The sequence below is a fragment of the Salarias fasciatus genome, chromosome 16, assembly GCF_902148845.1.
Source record: "Salarias fasciatus chromosome 16, fSalaFa1.1, whole genome shotgun sequence".
Taxonomy (NCBI): Eukaryota; Metazoa; Chordata; class Actinopteri; order Blenniiformes; family Blenniidae; genus Salarias; species Salarias fasciatus.
This window is the reverse complement of record NC_043760.1, coordinates 23,337,984-23,359,912: the sequence shown is the minus strand read 5'-3', so window position 1 is coordinate 23,359,912 and position 21,929 is coordinate 23,337,984. Positions and strand designations below refer to the sequence as shown.

Sequence of the window (21,929 nt, the reverse complement as noted above, 5' to 3'; positions counted from 1 at the left end):
TTAAAAGCAACCAAAGTGCTGTGAAAGCATGGTGTTGTAACTGTTTAAATCATGTTTAATTCATCTAGCCTGGCCTCTACAGCTGAAAACCCAGTGAGCTGCATGTCCTGAGCATGTCCTGCACTGTAGAGTGCATCAGCCTCCAGCTGCTGCTGCTGCTGCTGCCACTTGTGTCTTGTTGTATCCTTACACAGAGTGCATACTGTAAATCCCCCGAGTGCCCCAGAGAGCACAGCGAAAAAATACTCACAGCTCTGCACTTATGTACAATGTGACTGGAAAGCATGCAGGAGAGGTGAATACTAAAGCAGGCACATCCACTGTTAAAAGCAGCTCTGAAGGCTTCAGCAGTTAATCAAATCCTAATTTTAGGGTGTGGGTGTTTGAGGCAGTGAATTCTTCACAAAGCTCTCTTTTGTTTCAGGAAAGCAGAGAAATATTTTCTTTTTTAAAAAAAGTGTCAATCACTTTCAAGTGGTTATCAGAAATCCATGGCAGTACATGCAGTAAGTCCTGACTGTGACCCAGCAAACTCTGGATTTTCTCACAGCACACACTGCTGTTCATCATTTTTATGGCACATGACTTTGAAGCGAGTTAAGTGCTCTGTTAGAGCAACGCTAGGCCAATATTAAGTTAACTTGCAACAGAAAAGCATGAATAATAGTATCAAACTTTATCGCAATGCAATAGGATAAAGTAGAACAGTGATGCAGTTATGCAGAGAAATATATTCTAAATGTCATTACTTATGGAATATAGACTGCATGAGCTAGTTCCTGGAAACTAAAGTTCTTTATCGTAACAAGCTCCTAAAGTGACCTCTGAAAGTGTGCAAACACAGGGATAGACTTCTAACTTTTTAATCTAATAGACTTAACTGTTTTTCTATTAACTTTACATCAATTTGAAACACAGACGCTTGAAATTATAATTGGAAAATCAGGACAGTGACATTTCGTAGTCAGATTTCTAAAAAAGCGAGTAAATTAGAAGTGTGAAATAAAGGTGAAAACTTTTATTTTTAAGCTTAAATTATGTTAAAGCACATAAATACAATCATTGAGGCTCACACTGCAGGAGCGAAGGCAGTAATTCAAACACTACAGGAGGAAAATGTGGGGTTCAGTGTCGTACTAATGTACTACCAACTGAGCCACTTCTTTTCAAATGATAAACAAATGATAAACAAAGAGATTTTGGGATGTTGAGTGCAAAACGCAACTGGAAACAATAAACTGGAGCAACTCACTGTCAGCGCTGCAACTGCTTTCCATCACACCATAGGGTGGGGCCAGGAGTCCAGCCATGCAGTGGTGGTATTTCTACACAAAAAGCAAAACACAAATCAGTTGTAGCAGATCAAAAAATATCAGTTTTAAACCAAATTCACACAGAATATATACATATATACATATATATATATACATATATATATATATATATATATATATGTGTGTGTGTGTGTGTGTGTGTGTGTGTGTGTGTGTGTGTGTGTGTGTGTGTGTATATATATATATATATATATATATATATATATATATATATAAAGTCATAGGCAGACAACCCGTTTCCAATACAGTGTTAACACTCCAGAATTTGCCAGTCAGCCATACACAAAAACAACTGCTCAGGCTTAAAATCACTAGTTTGGTAAGTGATTGGCCATAAACCAGAGTGAACTTTTGACCTTAATGGTGCCACTTAAGGACAAGTTAATGGATCTCCAAAGTGATTATAAGTCACCCTGTGGGAGAAGTAAATGCGAGCATCAAAATTTTTTACGACCGCCACAACCTTACATGTTAACCTCGAAGGGATTCTGAAGGAAAGGAAAAGCCTAAAGGGTCATCAATTCTTACTGGATGTCTTGGTCGAAAAAAACGGAAAGTATTCTTTTTTGTGGTTCTGATACATGATCAGCACTCTGCAGCTAGTGTGAATAAAACCTGCGTTGCAACATTTTTCACTGAGCGAGACTGTATTTCAATTGCAGAAATTAAAGGAGTGTGGAGTTATTAAGAGCATGAGTAGATTTGTTTTTGTGTCTTATTGAAATGACTTGGAAAAGGCAACGGAGCTTAACATGATTACGTTTACATCTGATAAAATAAAACACATTTTCGAGCAAAAAATAAAAACAGGTATTCACAAGTACCTAAATTACACATATTCAGCCATATAATTAAGCAGCAAATGTTTCAATAATCAAATACTAATATAGACTGATCTAAGTGACAATTTTGATTCTTCACTGCAGAAGACAAACAGTGCCAACAGGCATTTCACTACAATTTAGCAGCTAAATATGCCTCATTAAAAGATAAAAACAGCTTCTGGTAATGGAAGTCCACGGCTGTCAGATGACTGTGAGTTATTCTTCGCAACATGATTCCCTGTTTCTCCACCAACGATGTCCCATCCAGTAAAAGCTGCCCCCAAGAAAAGAAATCATCCATGCTGTCATAAGTAATCTTCTGGCATGAAAAGAAAAGAAAAAAGTCAATCAGAGTTTCGGGTGATTGATGATATTTCATCCTGGCTAGTTCTACCGTGCTCATAACGGTAGGGTTCAATGAATAATTAAGTTTATTCGTAAATAAGTGGGGCTCTGTTCCAAAAAAATAAATAAATAACTCACATACAGTTTAAATTTCTATTCTTTTGTTTCTTTTGTATTTTCTTGGATGTTTCTTTCCATGTTGCTATTGTCAGATTACATGCTTCTATTTGAGACGGTATGTAATCCCTGATCACTGGAGCCACAGGACAAATACAATGATACAATTCCTCTGTATTTTCCTGAGACATGCCACTGCCCTGCAGCAGCACAGATGTTACATAATGAACATCTAACTGCAGCCATGCACTCATGTAAATGTCATGATTTTATTCATGGCGCTGCTGCACGAAGAGGCTGTTCCCGACATGACCAGCGAGCCGTGAAGAAATGTTGCCCCATAAGAAGTTCGAGGGTCAATGTGGGGTCATGCTTTGATGAAGAAGAAGAAGAAGGAAAAAAAAATCCCAGAATCTGTTTTAGGATTCAAAATCAAACCAGTTTCATGCTTGAGTTTCAAATTCATCAACCCAAGAATCCTTAGCCCAATATCAAACTGTTTGTGAATATATTCAGAACCTGAGTAAAGTGTATTTTATGTGAAAAAATGTTTTCCATCATAATTCTGTGGCATGACAACTAGTAACTCATTAGATGAGCAATATGTGAAACATTAATACATATGTAAACGCCAGCAGTAACAGCATCTACTGCAACCCAATTATTACAGACCGGCTCCTGAAATTGTATTATATGACCAAAATTTGTCGAGAAGATTGATGACTTAGGATTCATTTGAGGTAAAAGATAAACAAAAACCGATTATGTGATGCGGCAACTGCTCCAGGTCAATAAAAAGCTCATTGAGGACCACTTAGTGGCCGGCCAATTCTCTCTGCCGTCCTATCTGCAGGTCAGGGGAGGCTGAGCCAAAGCAAGTACTCCAGAGCCCTTTGTTCCCCTGACAGCACTGTGTAGTCGGAGGTCGTGTTTTAAATTCAATTCCACCCTCTGAAGTCGGCTAATCACTTTAGTAACCCTTCAGGGGAACACGGCGTTTTCCCTCAATTAAGACGGCGTTTTGAGACGCCTCACTGACCTCAGCCTTCGAAATGAGTCATCTCCAAAACCCAAGTTATGAAGATGCGTCCAGAGCAGAGACGCTCTGCCCGCGCCAAAACAACAGACTTCATTATTCCAAGTCAATCAATGCAAAACCAGTGAAACAGTCAGTTCAACAATTGTATCAATTTTACAGACAATTAAAGGATTTGGGATTAGGGAGGAGCACTTAAACTGAGGAGCTGATGAGCAGATGAGGTGAACTCCTCTGAGGCGGTAAAGCCGCGCTCCCCGAGGTGCTGGACCCAGCACGCCGGCTGGGACTGCTGTTTGAGAGCAGGAGGATTAGGGCCATCGTCAGGTGAGTCAAAAGCACTCAGGGTTTTATCAATAATCGCATCTCTGCCACCACTTCACTGGAAAGCTTTTTTACATGAGAAAGATTTTTTTTTTTTTCTTGTATGGAATAGTTTTTAATTATACATTATTCTCTCAGAAAATCATCCGTCATCTATTTACTGACCAGACTGATAAACACTTAAACACATTGATTACCTTTTTGTCTTGTACTCTCTTTTATCATTTCATGCGACTCTGTATATTTAAACACTTTTGTCCCAGGTATTTCAGTTGTTATTATGTTTTAATAATGAATATTTTTTTACTTTTACATTCAGTTGTCCTTATATCTCTGATCTTACATCCTACATTTGCTTTTTTTTTTTTTTTTTTGTTCATAGCTGATGATATAGTTGAAATATGATATACAAATAACCTGAATGGCCAAAACGGGCAAGTCTTTCCACTGGTAATCGCCCCAGTTAGATGATTGACACAGTGGACTTTGTCATTTAATCCCGGCAGGTTATTAGAGCATGAAATTAGACCAAACATTTATGAGAGAAGTTTAACCTGCATGATGAATCCCTGATGGCTCAGCCTACAGATTTACGAGATTTACAAATATAAAAATGTTTAGGAAGTCTTCATGCGCTTGAGATTATCCCTGAGACATGAATTACTGCCCAATAAAACCACTCCGGCACCTGATTTGTGCTCCGACTTCACCACAGTTGGTTAGTTTGCGTCGAAGCTGACTGGGCGGCAGATGTGCTGGTACATGCTCTTTTTTATGATCTCCAAGTTGTTAAAGCACATCAGCATTATTGACAAACGGACGGTCAATAGTTGTAAGACACAGACGTGCCCCACAGGGACTCGGGCAAAAAGCTCCACAGCTGTATGAGCGATACCAGTTCATTGTTTACAGAGAATAATCAGATTCCTGCCTAGTTTAATCACTATAGAACAGCTATTGAGTAAGATGTCTTATTAATTATTTTATTTGTCTATTTCATCAAGCACAAGAATAAGAAACAATCTTCAATCAGATTTTCTAATCATTGGCTAAATACACCACATGATGATTTAGGTTCATAGAATTAAGGTTTATTTAAAAGTGATATTGATTGATAATATTACTGGGCACTTGTGTTAAATTTGTTGACTAAACCATGTTTATGAGATTATAGAAAGTAATATGTTTTTCCATAAACAGTCTCACTTATTTTCAGTGGTTCAACCACCAAAGAGAAACTCACTATTTACATGACAAACTGAGTTCAGTTCTCAGCCTTGGAAAGTCATTCAAATCACTGACGAGGGTCTCTGAAACTTGCCCTGTTTGGATTAACCATTTGTACATGTTTGACAATCAAAGGAAAAGTACCTGACGCACAAATTTAGACAAAGTTTTCCTACTACGCGTATAAAGTCCAAGGTGGATGCAGATCTTTATGGAATACTGACAAAGAGTTTCTATCAGATGTGAGACTTACAGCTCAGCTGGTTTCTAAATGTGAGATACTACATTTTTTAAGGAGGTTTCCTACAAAGCTCCATATCTTGTAAAGATCGGACTGTTATTGTACCTCTTGTGCTTTTACAGACATTTGAAGTACACTATAGAAAAAGGGGCTTTGGTTTTTACAGTGGTAATGATGATTCACCCTGAAAGTGCTCAAACTGCAAGATGCTAGTGAGAGAAACTGATGTTTTATTAGGCAATTCAGGAGCATAAAACCAAAGAGTGCTGTCAAATGGAAAAATGACACAAGTCGTAGAATAAAACCTAGAAATGGTGTTTGCTTTGGAAAAGATCTTGATGACTAGACACAAAAAGAAATGAAACAATAAACAGCAATAACGATTGTGAACGTTGTGCTTTTATATTAATATCAGAAACTTCCCCGGGCTGTAATTTATTCCACATCACACTTTGGAATGGGAAGCAGTATTGTTTAAATGACTTTTAAAATAAATTGTATTGACGCACTTGAAGAAAGAAAAGCATATAAGCAGAATACACACTTTATTTCAGAGTCATATGAATGTATTGATGATAGTGATTCAGTCCTAATAACCACTTTCTATCCTGATGTAAAAAGAGTATTTAAAAGTGTTTGAAAATATCTGCAATAACACGCTCTGTATTCCTCCAGTCAAGCACAGATAACTTTATGCTTATTTGTGCTCATTCAATGATTTCAGTGTTTACAGCAGCTGGGGGGAGCTCTAATATAAACCCTCACCCTGTCTGGTAACGATAAGGTCATTAAATGTTTCTTCATACTCAAGTGGAAGGATTCTCAAAGTGGAGTGAAAATATATAAATACAGATGTATCTGATGCTCTTGGCTGATACACTTTGAGTGTATAAGTTTAGTCTTTTCTATGCCACAATAACACATCATTGAACCTATGAGCCGTCTCAGTGTTTCTCAGCTCAGGCCGCTCATGCTTCACTAGATGGTGTGCATTGTGAGAATCGCTGTGCATGAGTGCACTTCTGTATTTTTCTAAATAATGTACAGCATATTACATAATCAGAGGGATGCATATTGTTCTTAAAGTATTCAGTGATCCTACTGAACACACACCTAAGGTCACTGGGGGCCGCAGTATGGAAGCCACTGAGTTAAGAGGTCAACTTTGCTGGTGCACCGTGTTCTTTCAAGGTAACGCGCCTACTCATACATAAAGGGACATCTCAAAACAGTGAAACTGAATCCAAATATACAGCGCTTTAATTTTATCACACATGAACTGATATATTTTAAGCTTTCTTCATCCTACATTCACATTAAAACATCTCATAAGATTAGGTGCATTTCTTATTTTTTTCAAGTCCAGGTGTTTTCAGTTTATATGTTATGAAGTAGAAATGGCTGACAAAACAAACTTTTCAAGACGCGCCTAAAGGAGGATGGAAATTACAACATTTCTATGCAGTATTTCACATTTCAGTCGTAAAAGCTGTATTCTCTGCTAATTGTACAACATCACTAAAACCAGGAAATCAAAACTGATAGCAGTTAGCATCTGTCATTTCTCTTGCTTTTGAAAAAACGGTGGTCATAAAATATTACCTCAAGATCCTACCAGCATCCCATGCAGCCTGCTATTGAAAGTTAACGACTAGAAGATCCTCCACAGCTTCTTCTTCATCCAGGCAGGAACAAACAGTCCAAACGTGAGCTTCCAAATGGAGGTTTCCCAGAATGCCGCACTACTTACAGGTCGCACTGCCCTGCATGATCCCGCTGCACCTCCGTGTCCTTGTCAGAGAAGAGCAGACTGTATTGACCAGAGAGCTCAGGAGACTACCAGTCCGCCGCTGACTTCTTCTGAGCAGCAGTGGCTCGGTGATTATTCAACTCCAGTCACTGAACACACAGCAGAGCATGCTCGCTCGCTCGCTCTCTCTTCCTCCCTCTCTCTCTCTCTCTCCCACTCCATCCCTCTCCCTCACTCGTCCATGCACACAATACAGAGAAGCTCTTCATTTTCAGCATGAGCACCTTCACAAAGCAAGTGTGAAAGCTGAGGAAGGTTAGTCACACAGGATGTGAAGACCAGTAATGACGAGTATAAAAATGTTCCCGCTGTTTCCAGCGACTTGAAACGATTCAGGATGACATTTTTTTGTGAATGTGGAAAAGCATGGCAAATTCACATTTTACAAGGAAAATTGAAATGCCAGTATTATTCAGAGTTTGCAATGTGTGACTCTAATCAGCTGGAGATGTTCAGCCTTTAAGCAAATCTCATTTACTTTAAAGAAGAATCAATTGAACATTACAGAGGAAAAGAAAAGTTCAGCGGTGAAGAAACATTCTGAAATCTATCCGGTATTTGTGTGGTCTGTCCAGAAGGTGCCACTTATATGGATAATTTTATTACTCTTCTGATGAAATACTAAGAATTACTGAGCAATGACACCACAAACAGACTATGGCAAAAAAAAAAAAAAACTGAGTTGCGCTGAATATAAAACACAGTTTAGAAAAAAGGTACCTTATCAGGTTTAGTGCATGACTCAAACAAAGAAGGATGGCTTTAATCTTTAGGTTCAATAGACAGTCTGATAAAACCAACAGATATAAGCTTTTTATTGTTATTTTATTGTAGCTGAACATCTCATCACCTTCTGAATGCGTGATTTGACAATTTGGTTGTTTTCAGGGAAGTTGCAGAACTTTCTTGAGTACTTCTCCTTTAAGGCAACTATTAAAGAGTGTATCAATCTATTTCTTCCTATTTCTTTTTCATACAGTCCAAACCTCACAGATGCAGACGTTGTGCAAAGTGGTACCTTTGCACAACGTCCATCACAAGTCAAACACAGAGTGGCAGACTACTACAAACAAACACTCATATTTTAACTTCTGGGGAATTCAAAGTGATCTATCAATATCAAATGTATGTTGTTAGACTAAGAGAAACCTCAAACCAGGGATATTCTCACTATGAGGTGTGAACTCTAACCACTACTCCACCGTTGCAGCCCCTGTACCATCCAGTACACTATTCCTCCAAAGTATACATCTTTAATCTTTTGATAATAAAACCACAGCACAGCTGTGTTGAACTCCCTCAGCTTTTTCTAAACAAGAAATTATTCACAGGATTCAAAGTCTAACACATGCCAAGTCTAAAACACGGCAGAATGTATTTTTCTTCAGTTCTTTCAGCCTGGGTCTTTAAACATAGATCACAATTGGACAAAGATATTGATTGTGAATTCACAACGTAAATATTTCTAACAGCGTTTTTTTTTCCCCACAGAAATGGGTGTTTTCAGTGTTTTTGATGGAAAATGTGCAGAAACCCTTGTTCATATGTTTACTTGTTAGTAGGTCGGACTATTACAATGACGTCGTCGCCGCTCTGAACGAAAATCAATCCGACAGCTGCAGCTTAACCTCGCTGCCAGGGTCCTCACCAACACTAGACAAGCGCAGCGTATCACACTGGTGGCTAAATCACAGCGCAGACGTATTGCCTGTCAGCTGATCAATGATTTCACTGTAAACACGGCTCTGATTCGCTTGAATATCACAATACAACCAAAACCCTTCAGGCCCTCTGGGGCACATTTACCCAGAAGTGGGCGAGGCTTTACTTTCTATGAATACAATTTCTTTAACATTTAAGATCTGCTACAATGGATTTAGGAACATCTTTGTTTAATGAAGCTTTACAATAAATATAGAGAGTTCCAATTAAATATATCTAGTGGTTTTCATATTTATTTGTTTACTTATTATAACTTTTTCGAATGATTTTCTAATATCTTTACATTCTTGCTTTCAGGTTTTATTTTTCTGTAAATTTATGTATGTGTGAAGTATATTCATTCAATATACAAGCTGCACATCAGTATACACTACAACTACTAGTTCTACTACATCAGCACGCAGAAAATGCAAAATACAGATCACAAAACACAGACTTGATAGTGATAAATAGTATTTAAATGCACTCTGCCTTCATGCTCTGTATATCAACATATCTGGCCAATCGGATGGAGCCCAACTGTCCTAAATGCACGCTCACTCGGTCACAGCTGGTGTCAATTAGGAGGCAAGAGAATGTGCACTGTTATGGAGAAGAACGCATCTCAAAACACAAAGATACTCAGTAATATTATCTGATATCGTGCAGCGTAGATGAAATTGAGAGATGGTGCTGGAAAAAAGGCAGGAGGGTTTGAGTGCATGTCTGCATCGCTGTGTCCCACGCCTACCTGACAAAACAAAACAAACCAGCTCAGCTGTGCCGATTCCAGCAAAATCCTGCACTGTAGAGCCACGTCTTGCTCCATTTGCCCACAGTCGTCCTGAATATGATGTAATGAGAGCTGGTACAGAACAGGCACCGGCATGAGAGCACACTAAATCTCATTTTGACCGTCTTTATCAGCTTCAGAGGCTACTTGAAGTGAAGAGAGAAAATTGTTCCAGCTTTCTTTTTCCTCCTTGTGTTTCTTGCAAAATTCATACTGAAGGATGAAAATCTCAGTGTTGATGGCACAAAACTGTGCGTGTGTGTGTGAAAAGTACCATGAGGATCAATTCAACAGTTGCTACAAAATGCTCTTGTAAAGCAAGTTAAAGTGAGGTAATCCGCACATCATGAGTTAATCACCCGAAGAAACCGATCATCCACAGAGCTGTGAAGATTAAAATAATAAAACAGAGCTTCTCCTGTATTTTGAGGGTGGACGAGTCTTATCGTGGATTCTGGATGATGTAAAAGCTCTTTGAGCAGTAAAAAATGGGGAATAATACATTTTTGATACAATCATCAAGCCCTTTCCTCACACATATTCAGATGTGCACTCTGGCCCCAGATGTGTCACGGTACTTGAATGCTGTAACCACCGGAGGAGGCACGTGGCCTTGATTTTCAACCCCCACCCTCTCCTTCACCCAATCCTCAGACACCAGAGGGCATGTTACATCCCTGCCACTTCCCGTTCATCAGCTTTCTTCACTGGCTGCCCACCAGGCTGCTTCTATGGACCGATGATAGCTGCGCACCCATCTCCCTCCCACGCTCTCAGCCCAAAGCCTGACGGATACGCTGCGAACATCCAAACACGCAAGAAACCATACATCCAATCGGGAGCGTCTGTATTTCTTTTTTCTTTTTTTTTCTTTTTTTTTCGTCTGTATTTCTATTGCATACAAAAGCCTGCACGGCACACGTTCAGTTTGTCACGTCGAACGTGAACCAACCAGTTCACGGAGCCACCTTACAGAACTAAAAACACAAATTACGACTGTGTTGTTTCAGTCACAGCGGCCCATCGGAAGCAGGAAACAAAGTGAAGGCTGAGGTGACGATCAGGTCATCTACGCTCCAGTCAGACTCTCCATGTATGCCGAGCTTGGCTCATGTCTGCTCCGCTAAACAAACAGGCACGCGGCTGCCCGTTAGCGGTGGCGCAATCCTTCTGTCACGTGCCAAGCTGCATGAAAGCCGTTATCGTGGTGATTGCAGCAGTCAGCAGAGTAAAAAAATATCGAGGGGGAAAGTGCATGCATGAGTGACCCCAGCATGGACTGCTCACACATGCAGTGAACATACAAAATAGAGTAGTGTAAGAATTATTAAAACAAATGGTACAGGAAGTGCTGTAAACAACAGCAGGCACACACACAGACAGCAGATGTTCTGTCTCACAAGCATCTATTTTTTTATTAACATTTATAGTGTTGCAACAACCAAAACTGTTACACTTTTGATTTTTCACTAAAACTTATTCAGAAGTCTGAAGTCATTTTGATTACCCTTAATTAATCATTTCATCATGATTTCTCCTAAAAAATGAAGAAGAAATTATCCTGCACAGAAAAATATAAGTATATTATAGTATAAAAAATACTGATCTTTCATAATTTCATGCAATAAAAATTTATTTTAACTTGATTCAATCATTTATAGAGGAACTAACCTTGACAAGCAAGTTGGATAGGAGTTCAATGCCACGGCGCACAAAGTGACACAGGCACCGTCTGAAGTCTGATGCCAACAGTAACAAGATCCCACATAAGCAAGTTTTCTGCATTGCGGTGAAATGAGGGGGGATAAATAGGCACTCTTGCCTGGAGGAGTATTTTGGAGAATGAGGTGTACAAATAAACTAAAACACTGCGAGCTCAGTTAAATGATTATCTGTCAACAGGGAGGATATGTGAAATTTGGCTGTATAGCCCTCTAGTTACAGAACAGCCAAATCAGCACATCTAACAGTAGAGGATCTATGTATTGACAGCAATGCTGTAAAACACTGCTGTGTTTGAGCAAGCAGAGAAAACCACAGGTGATGGCAAATATCTGATTTAGGAAACATCTATTTTGTAGATTTACTTGAAATACAAGAGTAGTCAAGTTGATGGATAGAAAACATTACATTCCGGAGATACTGAAGAAGATATTAAATGCAAAAAAGGAATAACAGGAAAACTTCAAAAAGAAAGACCTAGTTTCAACTTTCAAACTGATTTAAGCTTTAAAAATGAGGCAAACTTGTTCAAATGTAGAGTGAGGGAATAAAAACTGAACGATATCAAATGTTCGCAAGGAAACTTTGAGATGCTTCTTCAGCATTTGCTTTCCAAACGACATCTTAACGGTCACTTCACTTGGTTTTATGACCCAGCAAACAAGCCCAGAGGGATCTAAGGACAAGACAGGGTGATCTGGGCGCCAGAGACAGAAGCTGTAAAATCAAATTTGAGACAAGTCTTACTGAAGAAGCTGCCTCAGGGCAAAGGTGTGAGTAGTGCTTCCATGAGATGCTCAATAAACACACATCCAGCGCAAAGTATTCAGTCACAGAGCTACTGGCTGGTGCGCCGCCACAGACACACACACAGCCCATAATTTAACCCGCTGATGCCCTATGGTCTCAAAGGAAATGGGCTGTCTCTCTGAGGAAACCATCCCGGAGCAGATGGGCGCTGCGAGCTGACAGGAGCGTCCTCACAGCGTGACGTCTACCAGCCAGCGAGAGCCGGAGACGAGAGGACGGCTGTGTTGTGACAGATCAGCCGAGTTCACAACACACACATAAACAACACTGCTTCTCTGTAGCGTCCGATGATCGTTTCACATCTTTTTGTTATCGATACACCGATAAGAAATAAATTAAAAGGGTTGGAGCGTTTAAAACTTTTATGAGAGTTATGGTCTCCTGAGAAATTAAAGAAAACATTTCAAGATTTTGTCCAGCTTCGACACAGCTACAGTACATCCAGTTTATGGCCAGGGTGTCCCCACAGGGCAAACACAGAGGAGCAGGCAGTAGCACACACCAGTTAACCTTAAACACATGTTTGTGGATTGTGAGAGGAAGCCAGAGTACCAGGAGAAAATCCACACACACAAGGAGAACATGCAAACTCCAGCAAGAAAGACCCACAAGCCTGGATCTGACCTGGACTTCTCCTACTGTGAGAATACAAACCATCAAGTCTCTGACTGTTTATTGGGATACACAAGAGGTGAAAAATATTCAACAGTCAAATTGGTTTAAATTCATTACTTCTAAGCTAATCTATTAGGAATAAAACAAAGGTTTGAAATATTTCAGCTCAAGTGCACTAAATTAAAAAAACATAAAAGTTAACTTTTCAAAAATAAATGCATTTAAATCTTTGGGATTCACTAATAACTACGACTTTGTTACTCTGACCAACAGTTTCTGTTTTTTTCTCCTCAGAACTGCACTTCCATCTAGTGGTCAGAAGGTGTAAGCCTCCTCAAACCGGAATAAACCTGGGATGTGCTTACTAAACACAAACCTGAGCGCAGAAGGTTACAGTGTAATCACTTAGCTGCTCGCGTCCTTCCCACAAGGGTCTCGGTGTCAATTCATTACAGCACAAGACTCTGACTGTACCCCACCTACGCGCCGGCTTTCGCTCAGCTAAATTAGTCACAGCGTTCACATTTGATATTTTGGCTTAACACACAAGGTGGCATTTCTCTGGCTTGACGCATCCCCCACATTTGATGATAAATTCTAGATACATTTAAAGCAATGCCGCTTTGAAATGAGCCGCACAGCTGGAGACCTGCTCTGATTCTTCAATGGATTACATTATTAAGAAAAATGATCACATTATTATTATTAATATTAACATCAAAATCTCTGGAAAAAGCAGCAGACGTGTAGCAGGGCGGAGCCAGTTTATTTCCACCATTAAATGTATCTTTTGAATATGTTTTCAAAGCATCACGAAAATGTGACGCTTCTCCTTATCCTAACATTAATGCATATAACTGAGAGGCTCTGACATGTTTACGTTGGTTATAATTACTGGTGGTAATTATAGAGAGAGGAAAATAAACATATGAAAGGTTGACAGCCTTGATGTATAGATGAGGTTCTAATAATAGAAATTAGCATTTTGAAGACAAAATTTGCATCCTGGCTGCCAGTAGGTTTGACATAAAAAACACAGTTTTTCCAATTGAGAGAATGCTGGCTGCTATTGATCAGTTTTTCATGAACATACTTACTGTAATGATATTTACAGTAGGCTGGTGTGGAGGCAAAAGGCTACAGCAAAAATATATGTGCCAGTACTTAATTTTTTAAAGCTTAATCAAACTTGCAAAGAGAGTAAAAAAAAAATCAAGAAAAATTCTGAACAAACTTCCGCAGAATGAACTTGAGTGAACTTGCCTGAGGGTTATTTTCTGAAATCTCAGAGAACTGAGCACATCTTCTGTGGATATAATCTGTTTAAGATTTTTCAGATTACAGGGATCTGTTACAGGGTTTGTAATCAGCGAGATATGTCACAGGATCTCTGCAGTCTTCTGGACTGGATCAAATAGAAGCTCCTACCTCCCACAGGGACCTGAAAGCCCTCTGTTCAATGCGCAGGAGCTCGCTGAATTCCCGTGTAACAATCGTAGCGTGTCGAGGGGTGTTGTCCAGGATCGACTCCCCAAAAGCTCTGCCAGTTCCCAGTGTGCATATAGTGACAGCGTCCTGCGAGACACACAGACATGAAATTCAAAACCACGGGGAGATAAAACGTTGTAAATGCTGATGTCCGCTTCTTATTCTACTAATAGAAAGAAGCTCAAGGAGAAATGGTCTGAACTGATCAGGCCAATCTCGAAGGCTACAGGCAATCTTCTGGGCACTTGTGGTAAATAGATGGATACTCTCCAATCTGCAATGAAATTACTTCAATCAGCATCCAGACAAAAGAATTAAGCTCCAGTATTAACAAATATCGACTAGTATTCCCCAATACGAGTGAAAAAAATGGAGTTCAAGTAGATTTTTCAGATGAAGTAATCCAAGTGCAAAAAAACAAAAAGAGTTTCAGATTTTAGAGGTAAATTTTTAAATTATAAGTGATTAGTTAAAAGACAGACGTGATCACGCCAGTAATACTCTGGTAAATTCTAATCATTTTCCATCCATCGTCTTGTTTGTTTGTAGCTGGATTCAACCCCAGCTGACAGACAGCTGTGCAAGCTTCACCCAGACCAGGCCTCCAGTCCATCACAGGGAAAGCACAGAGAGACAGACAGTAACACTCACACCAACAGGCAACTCAGAATCACTGATTAAAACATGCATTTCGACTATGAAAGAAAAAATATACACCAGGAGAACATGTAAACTAGAAAAATTAAGCTCCCCAAGTCTGAATTTCTGTCTGGAGGTATTCTCACTGGAGGGTGTGAGTGCAAACAATTACCACACACTGTTGCCCATTTTCATAACTAATAAATAAAAATTATAAAGAATTAACAACAAGGAGATCATCAAGAACCTCTGAAATAATATGAAGTGCACCTACCATACCACTTGATGTCTCAGACACTCTAACATCCAGCGAACCAGAGAGCACAGCATACCAGCTGGTGCCAATGTCTCCTTGTCGATATACTACGAAGAAAAGAAGAACAGTTTTTACCCAAAAATCGAGACCTGAACAAAGCAACCATATTTTTTATACTTATTTTTTATTTTTTTTATTTTTATATTTTTATTTTTGACGTTTTTGTTTTGTCGGCCATATGGCAGAGATGGAGCTTACAGGTGATCCCTTTCTCCAGGCACTCATAGAAACCGCACAGGCAAATCTGATGCAGCAAACTGGGATGAAACCTCTTGAAGGCCTTCACGGTTTTCAGACGGGCCAGGATTATGTCAACATCTTCCCCGGAGCGCTCTGCTGGTCTGGAGGAATGAAAGGACAGAGACAATGTGCAGTTCACTAAACACGTGGTACCTGGACAGGTAGCAGAGCAGCAGCTCAACCCCACCTTGGTCTGGACTCTGGAAAGGTGAAGAGTAATGAAAGTAACACTGCCTAAAGACATGATTTATGATTGTATACAATGATCTTGATGTCACTTTGACTTAAAAAGGCTCTAGTATCATAAAGAGACTGGAGTTGAAACTGTTTGAATTGATCCGCTTTACACTAGCTATTAAATGTGAAGGAAACACATTTTTATCAGCAATATTATAATTTAACTGAAGTGACTGAACACTCAGGCAGCAGAGTTAAGCCATGAACAAAGGGAGTACACACTTCTTTATAACCAGTCATCTTGCTTCTGTCAAACATGAGTGACGATTTCTGGACGTGCTGTTCAGCTTCATTGTCCCAACCCACTCATTTGGTGTTTTTCCATGTTTTGTGTTTTCATGGTTCATGATTTTCCATTATGTTTCATTTCCACATTTTTTCCTCTGTTTCCAGTACTTTGATACTGGGGTCTTGTGTCGTTTCATCAGTTTTGAGCATTGCTGTCTTGTCATGTTCTCTTCTGATTGAATCAGTTCTATGCCTGTCTTCTTTTTCCTCCTTTCCTGACCCTGAATATATGATCTTGTGTTCCTCCCTCAAGCGGATTTGGCCCAAATGTGTCTGTTTCTTTCACCTTGGCTGTGGATACAAGCTTGAGTCTTCTGTGGCATACTTGTACTTGCATACTGTCTCTGCATATCAAGTTCAGCTGTTTTGTTATTTGTCATTTGGCTCCATCTTTGTCTGGTTTATTTATTGTCTTTCGAAGAGAGTTTTTCGGACCTGATCCTCATCTAAAATTAAATCCAAATTGAAAACCCTCATCTCACTATGGCGTGTCAAATTGCTAATTTACTTTAAGGATATTCTTAAACATCTCACAGGGGTTCACAGTTTTGTTGTGTGAGTCGAACGGCAACACAAACATGTTGCTTGAGTTTTAAATACATTTAAAAAATCCACAAATTTTCTTCAGAAAAGAGTGTGAGCTAACTAAAACTGATGGGCAACACTTGGTAATTTAGTTTCGAAGAAAACAGAAAACACAGGAAATGAGGGATGAGCCTTTGATCTGACAGTCTAGTCTTCAGCAGTGATTGCTGGACGGGGATAACTCCAGTGAGTGTGTGTAAATGTTGAGTGAGTGTTGTTCTATATGCATGTGCAGTTGCAGCCAGGATCAAATTCAAATCTCTCCTCCTGGCTTACAAAACGCTTACAAGAACGGCTCCGGCCTACCTGGATTCCCTGATCCAGGTCTACTCTCCTTCACGCCCTCTTCGCTCTGCATGTGAGAGACGTCTGGTGCTTCCAGCCCAGCACGGCTCTAAATCCCTTGCCAGACTCTTCTCCTCTGTTGTTCCCAAATGGTGGAACGAACTTCCTAACTCGGTGCGTTCCGCCGAGTCTCTTTCTACTTTCAAGAGACAATTGAAGACTCAATTGTTCAGAGAACACCTAGGGACTTAATCCGACCCCATGTTTGGGGAAGAATAGGTCAGGTGTTCTAAAACCCAGCACTTATGTACCACTGACTAAGTTGACACACACAAAAAAAAAAAAAAAAAAGGGGGAGGGGTAGTGGCTCCTCTTCTGCAACTTGATGGCAACTCCCTTGACCAATCGCACTTGAAGCAATTGAAGCATTTACTAATGGTTTCTTTCTTTCTTATGTCTGTATTCTTGCTTGTGTTGTACGTCGCTTTGGACAAAAGCATCTGCTAAATGAAATTGTAGAATTGTAGAATTGTAGAACTCCAGGAATGTCCTGAACCAGATCTGACTGGGAGTTTAAACATCCATGCAACATATTGAAAATACAGAGTGATTCTGAGTGGAAAACTGTCACCAATTTGCATATTTTCTCTAGTTTTTGGTGTTTCCAACTAGTCACGGGTTTTTGAATACCAGTGAGAAAAGGGGGTTTTGAGTCCCTGACATTTTTTCACAAATGAAATATCAGTGGCCATGAAATTTAATTCCAAAATATGCAAACGATCTAAACTGAAATATAAAACACAAAACTCCCCATATATTAACTAATGTGGCTGAATATTTGAGTCCGGCTTTGTTATCACTACTGTATGTCTTTTCATCATTTGATATATGGAACCACAGATTCTGATGTTGTACAGTTGCTTATATCGATGTCTATTGGTTATCTATTGAACTGAATCCAAACAGTAGGCTATGTGTTTGTTTCTCTTTATAATGTATGTGGTGTTCTGTATGTTTTTGTTGTGGCACAATAAACCTCTTTTCAATGAGCAGCAAGTTGCGAAAAAATGTCTTTGTCATGCTCTCCCTGATACGACTGTGTAATCACACCTGCAGCTCTGCTAAACGTGAGGCTCTGTTCTCTCTTAACACTTCCAGCATGCTCTATTTTATCCCTAAGTACTTTCTAACATACCGGTACACATACTTCAAAAGGAAGGCAGAGAGAGAGAGAGTGAGAGAGAGAAATGTGTGGGAGCCTGACATTCAAAGCCAATTTCTATTTGAAAACCAACCAAGTCATAAAAAAAAAGGAAAGAAAATATTTTTTATAAAGTGCTGATCTGAAGTCAAAGTGAGGACAGACTGTTTTCACCGTGGCAGCTTGTTACAGTCTGTCCCCTTGAAACACTGATGAACCTGATGACAACTGCTTCTACTTTTCCGTGTAGTTACAGCATGAAGCGTGAATGCATAACCAGTGTCACACATTTCTGGAAGCTTTACTCTTATGAGTATTTGACTCTGACAGTTTGTTTGTTGTTGACCGGTTTTGACACACCCAGAAAAAAAAAAAAAAATCCACTGCTCTCCATCCACTGCAGGTGGTTATAAAACATGGATATTACTTGACAGGAAAAGGTGAGTCATCCAGAAGCGTCTGACTTGAGGGACACAGGTGGCTCCTCCGACCAACCAGAGGACAGTGCTGTGTAAACACATCTGGCACACTGCGTCACTTTGCTGTTTATAGCTGCTGCACTTTGGACCGTCTTGTTGTGACGCAGCTAATGTTCTCCCCCCCCCTCATCCGATCTGTCTCCCGTTTACACCTGTGCTACCTGTTTGATACGACAAGTGCATGATTTCTATGTTTTCATACTGAAATGCCATTTTGTTCTAATAATACGACAGGTTGCTGTTGCTGTTAGCTGACAGGCTGGTGATGTCAACCACATTACTATTAATTAAAGATTAAATTAACTTTAACATGACGCATACAAGCATGTTCAAAAAGCCACCTCCTGCAGCAGCTTTGTCTGCATTCAGTAACTCGATCTGTTGACCAGTTGAAATGTTCTGTTGCGATGTGGAGAAGAGTTTGGTCTAAAATTATACAGGAAAGAACCCTCAAATGGACACAGACCTACTTACAGTGGTGTATGTCATTTTGATAAGTAAGGGGGAACATTTTATCTGGGACACAGTTTCCTCTCACTGACTGCCCTGTGACCCCATTATAATAAATTAAAACTGACAAATGTATAGTTTGGTTTACTCACAGCACAAAAGAACCAGATGTTGAATAGAACAAGTATTATCAGGCTGATATGAATGCTGACAGGATAAATTATTGCATCCAAAGCTCCCAAAGTTGTGTGAAACAGAGGTGGCGAGGTTACAGCAGCACCCCCTGTCTGATGGTGGAGGACCTGCATATATAAATTTATTCAATTTTATTCAATAAAACAGGAATAAAAACCTTTGTCTCCACTACTGAAAATCCAAAAAATAATAAAAAAAAAAGTTTATTTGAAAATATAATTTCATATTTTGAATTCACTTTTGCTTAAAACAAATCCTACACTGCTGATAACTGCAGCACCTCCTCAAATCAAATGTGTTTCCAGGGCTTAGAATGAAACGAACCAGTATAGTAAATAATTGGTAATTAAGAAATAGAAGTAATTAAAGTGATACTTTCTCTTCGTAGTCTAAATAATAATAGATTTGAGTGAAAACCTTAAGTTTTCACCACTTCAGGATATCATGCATGTTTAACTCTTGGTACCCCTAAAACCCTCTGAAAAGTCTATGGGTCCGCCCCTGCTCCGGACGTCTGCTAGAAAAGACAAAAGGCTAGTTGGAAGAAAAATTTAACACAATTTTTTGATATTCCAGCATCGGGCCGTTGCATTTTCCTTTACACAGGTGAGTGGGGAAAGTCAGGTGGTGGTCACAGGATTCTTCTTTATCGTGGGTCAAAACACGAGCCTTACCACTGCATTCAAATGTGTCCTAATTAATGAAAACTGTTTAAAAAAAAATAAGCTCAACACCAAAGTACAAGTTTAAAACTACACTGCTGAAATTCTTGTTCAAATGCAGCAGCTGAGGCACCCAGCCCATGCAGGTATCCATATTTACAGGAACTCATTGCTCACACGATGGTCTAAAAACCACTTCCTGCTCGCACGAGCTCCAGTGAGGGATTAATTAATTCATGTTACCTCTTGTCCAGACAAATAATCCACTCGGCAGATTCCGACGAATGCGAAGAAGTGTGCGCTGCTACCATCTTGCGATCCTGCTGCTGCTGATGCTGCGGAGGTGGAAGAGGTGGAGGAGGAGGCGGAGGAGGAAGAGGAGGAGGAGGAAGGGGGGACAGCAGCTCCTCGTGCGCCCTCGCGCAGCCACCGCTGACGGTCCACGCCGTGTTGTTTACCTGGACGGAGCTGCGGCGATCGACGGTATCAAACGTGTGATGGAGACTTTTTTTGTTTTGGAGAGAAAAACGTGACAGGGCTTCGTGGAGGCAACAGTTTTCAGCAGAGACTCGTGAAAATGTGGCCGAGCTCACATTTTCTCAATCTTTCGAGTTTAACGAGGTCATTTTCCCGCATTGGCAGCTTTTCACACATCTAGACTGTATTGACGCAGACTGACACATCTACTCATTAATTCTTCATTTTATGGAGGAAATGGTGTTTGGTGCATGTTGAGACTGTTTGAGAGTCATCATCATTATAACTCTTTTTCTGCAGTCACCAAAGTTAATCTGCCTTCACGACACTCTGTCATCTCCATCTTCTCTGAGCCCCTCTTCCTCATTCTCTAAAGTATTTTGCCTAATATGTCCATAATCTCTCCTCAAGCAGTCTTCATGTGGATACATTTTATGTGAAAGATGGATGATAAGTAAATGACATTTTACTAGTCTTAGCTGCTTTAAATATAAAAACATCTACACAGATAATCCTGAATATGAGCTAAATTATAGTTTTCTTCTCGTCGAATTGTAAAGAAGAATCAACTCTGTCACCTCCTGAAACCTTGTCAGTTCTCTTATTTCTATTGAAACAATACATATTTCTCTGAACGTTTACGTACATAAAAGTCTGTGTGCTAGCAGAAGCTTTTTCATGCTACTTTTTACTTATTCCTTTTTTCTTGATTACATTTTAGAGCTTTGAATGATCTCCTCAATGGAAAACAAGCTTTGAATGATGCAAATAGGTGGCTGACACTGATGTGAAAAAAAAAAGAAAGAAGCAGATATGCAATGAAAAAAAAGGTGTGACCATGAGGCAAGTAGGAGCTGCTGCAGAGCCATTTGACTTCAATAAAGTGATCAGTCAGCACAGGGTGACCTCGCTTCTGGAGGTCGTAAGCATCCTGTTGCAAAATGTGACACAAATAGTATGGTAGTGACTTCAACCATGCAGCAGGATATGCAGGATATCTACAAAATAAAGTACCTGAGCACACAATAAAATAGCCTTTTCAACTGAGTGCTGCCGCAAAGCAGCTTGTCTTCAGGCAGTGTGAACATTTCCATGATGGCCCTGGGAAAATGATGCTTTGTCATAAGAGGCCACCTTATAAAAGGGTCATTGGTCTCGCTCAGTTTCCTTGGCAACAAACTGCCACAGAGAGAGAAGTACGGAGGCTCGGTGGTGCAGTGTTGCCGTCTGTGCTGACAGCATTGTGAAGAAAACTGTGTTCCTCCTACAACATTGTTTTTACCATTTTGTTTATGACTGACACCTTGATCAGTACAGACAAGCGTGCTCTCATTTTCCACGTCTGGCTTAACTTCACTCACCCTCTTTCTGTTGATATCACTGACATGTTGGTGGAAGCACCTCAATCAACAAATCAAAGCAAAAATTGAAATTGTATTTAAAAGGTTTGCATGCTTAAGACTCATTCGGTTGTCACATTCAGAACTG

General features: G+C 39.8%; 1 protein-coding gene across 4 annotated transcripts in view; it reads right to left on the bottom strand.

The window, feature by feature from the left end:
• rapgef4a (Rap guanine nucleotide exchange factor 4a) overlaps positions 1-20,326 on the bottom strand; it is a 43,683-nt gene extending 23,357 nt beyond the window's left edge. For 2 of the 4 annotated variants that reach the window (XM_030111752.1, XM_030111753.1), the window contains exons 1-5: positions 20,208-20,326; positions 15,541-15,683; positions 15,301-15,389; positions 14,328-14,474; positions 1,253-1,325 (exon numbers count right to left, since the gene is read on the bottom strand). In XM_030111752.1, the coding sequence (XP_029967612.1) occupies positions 1,253-1,325; positions 14,328-14,474; positions 15,301-15,389; positions 15,541-15,683; positions 20,208-20,275 (520 nt within the window). In that variant the 5' untranslated portion in view covers positions 20,276-20,326. Of the gene's footprint in view, positions 1-1,252; positions 1,326-7,050; positions 7,164-7,198; positions 7,218-14,327; positions 14,475-15,300; positions 15,390-15,540; positions 15,684-20,207 lie in introns of those variants that run through there. The other 2 variants (XM_030111755.1, XM_030111754.1) reach the window with 2 other exon arrangements.
• Between the last annotated feature and the right edge of the window lie 1,603 nt (positions 20,327-21,929).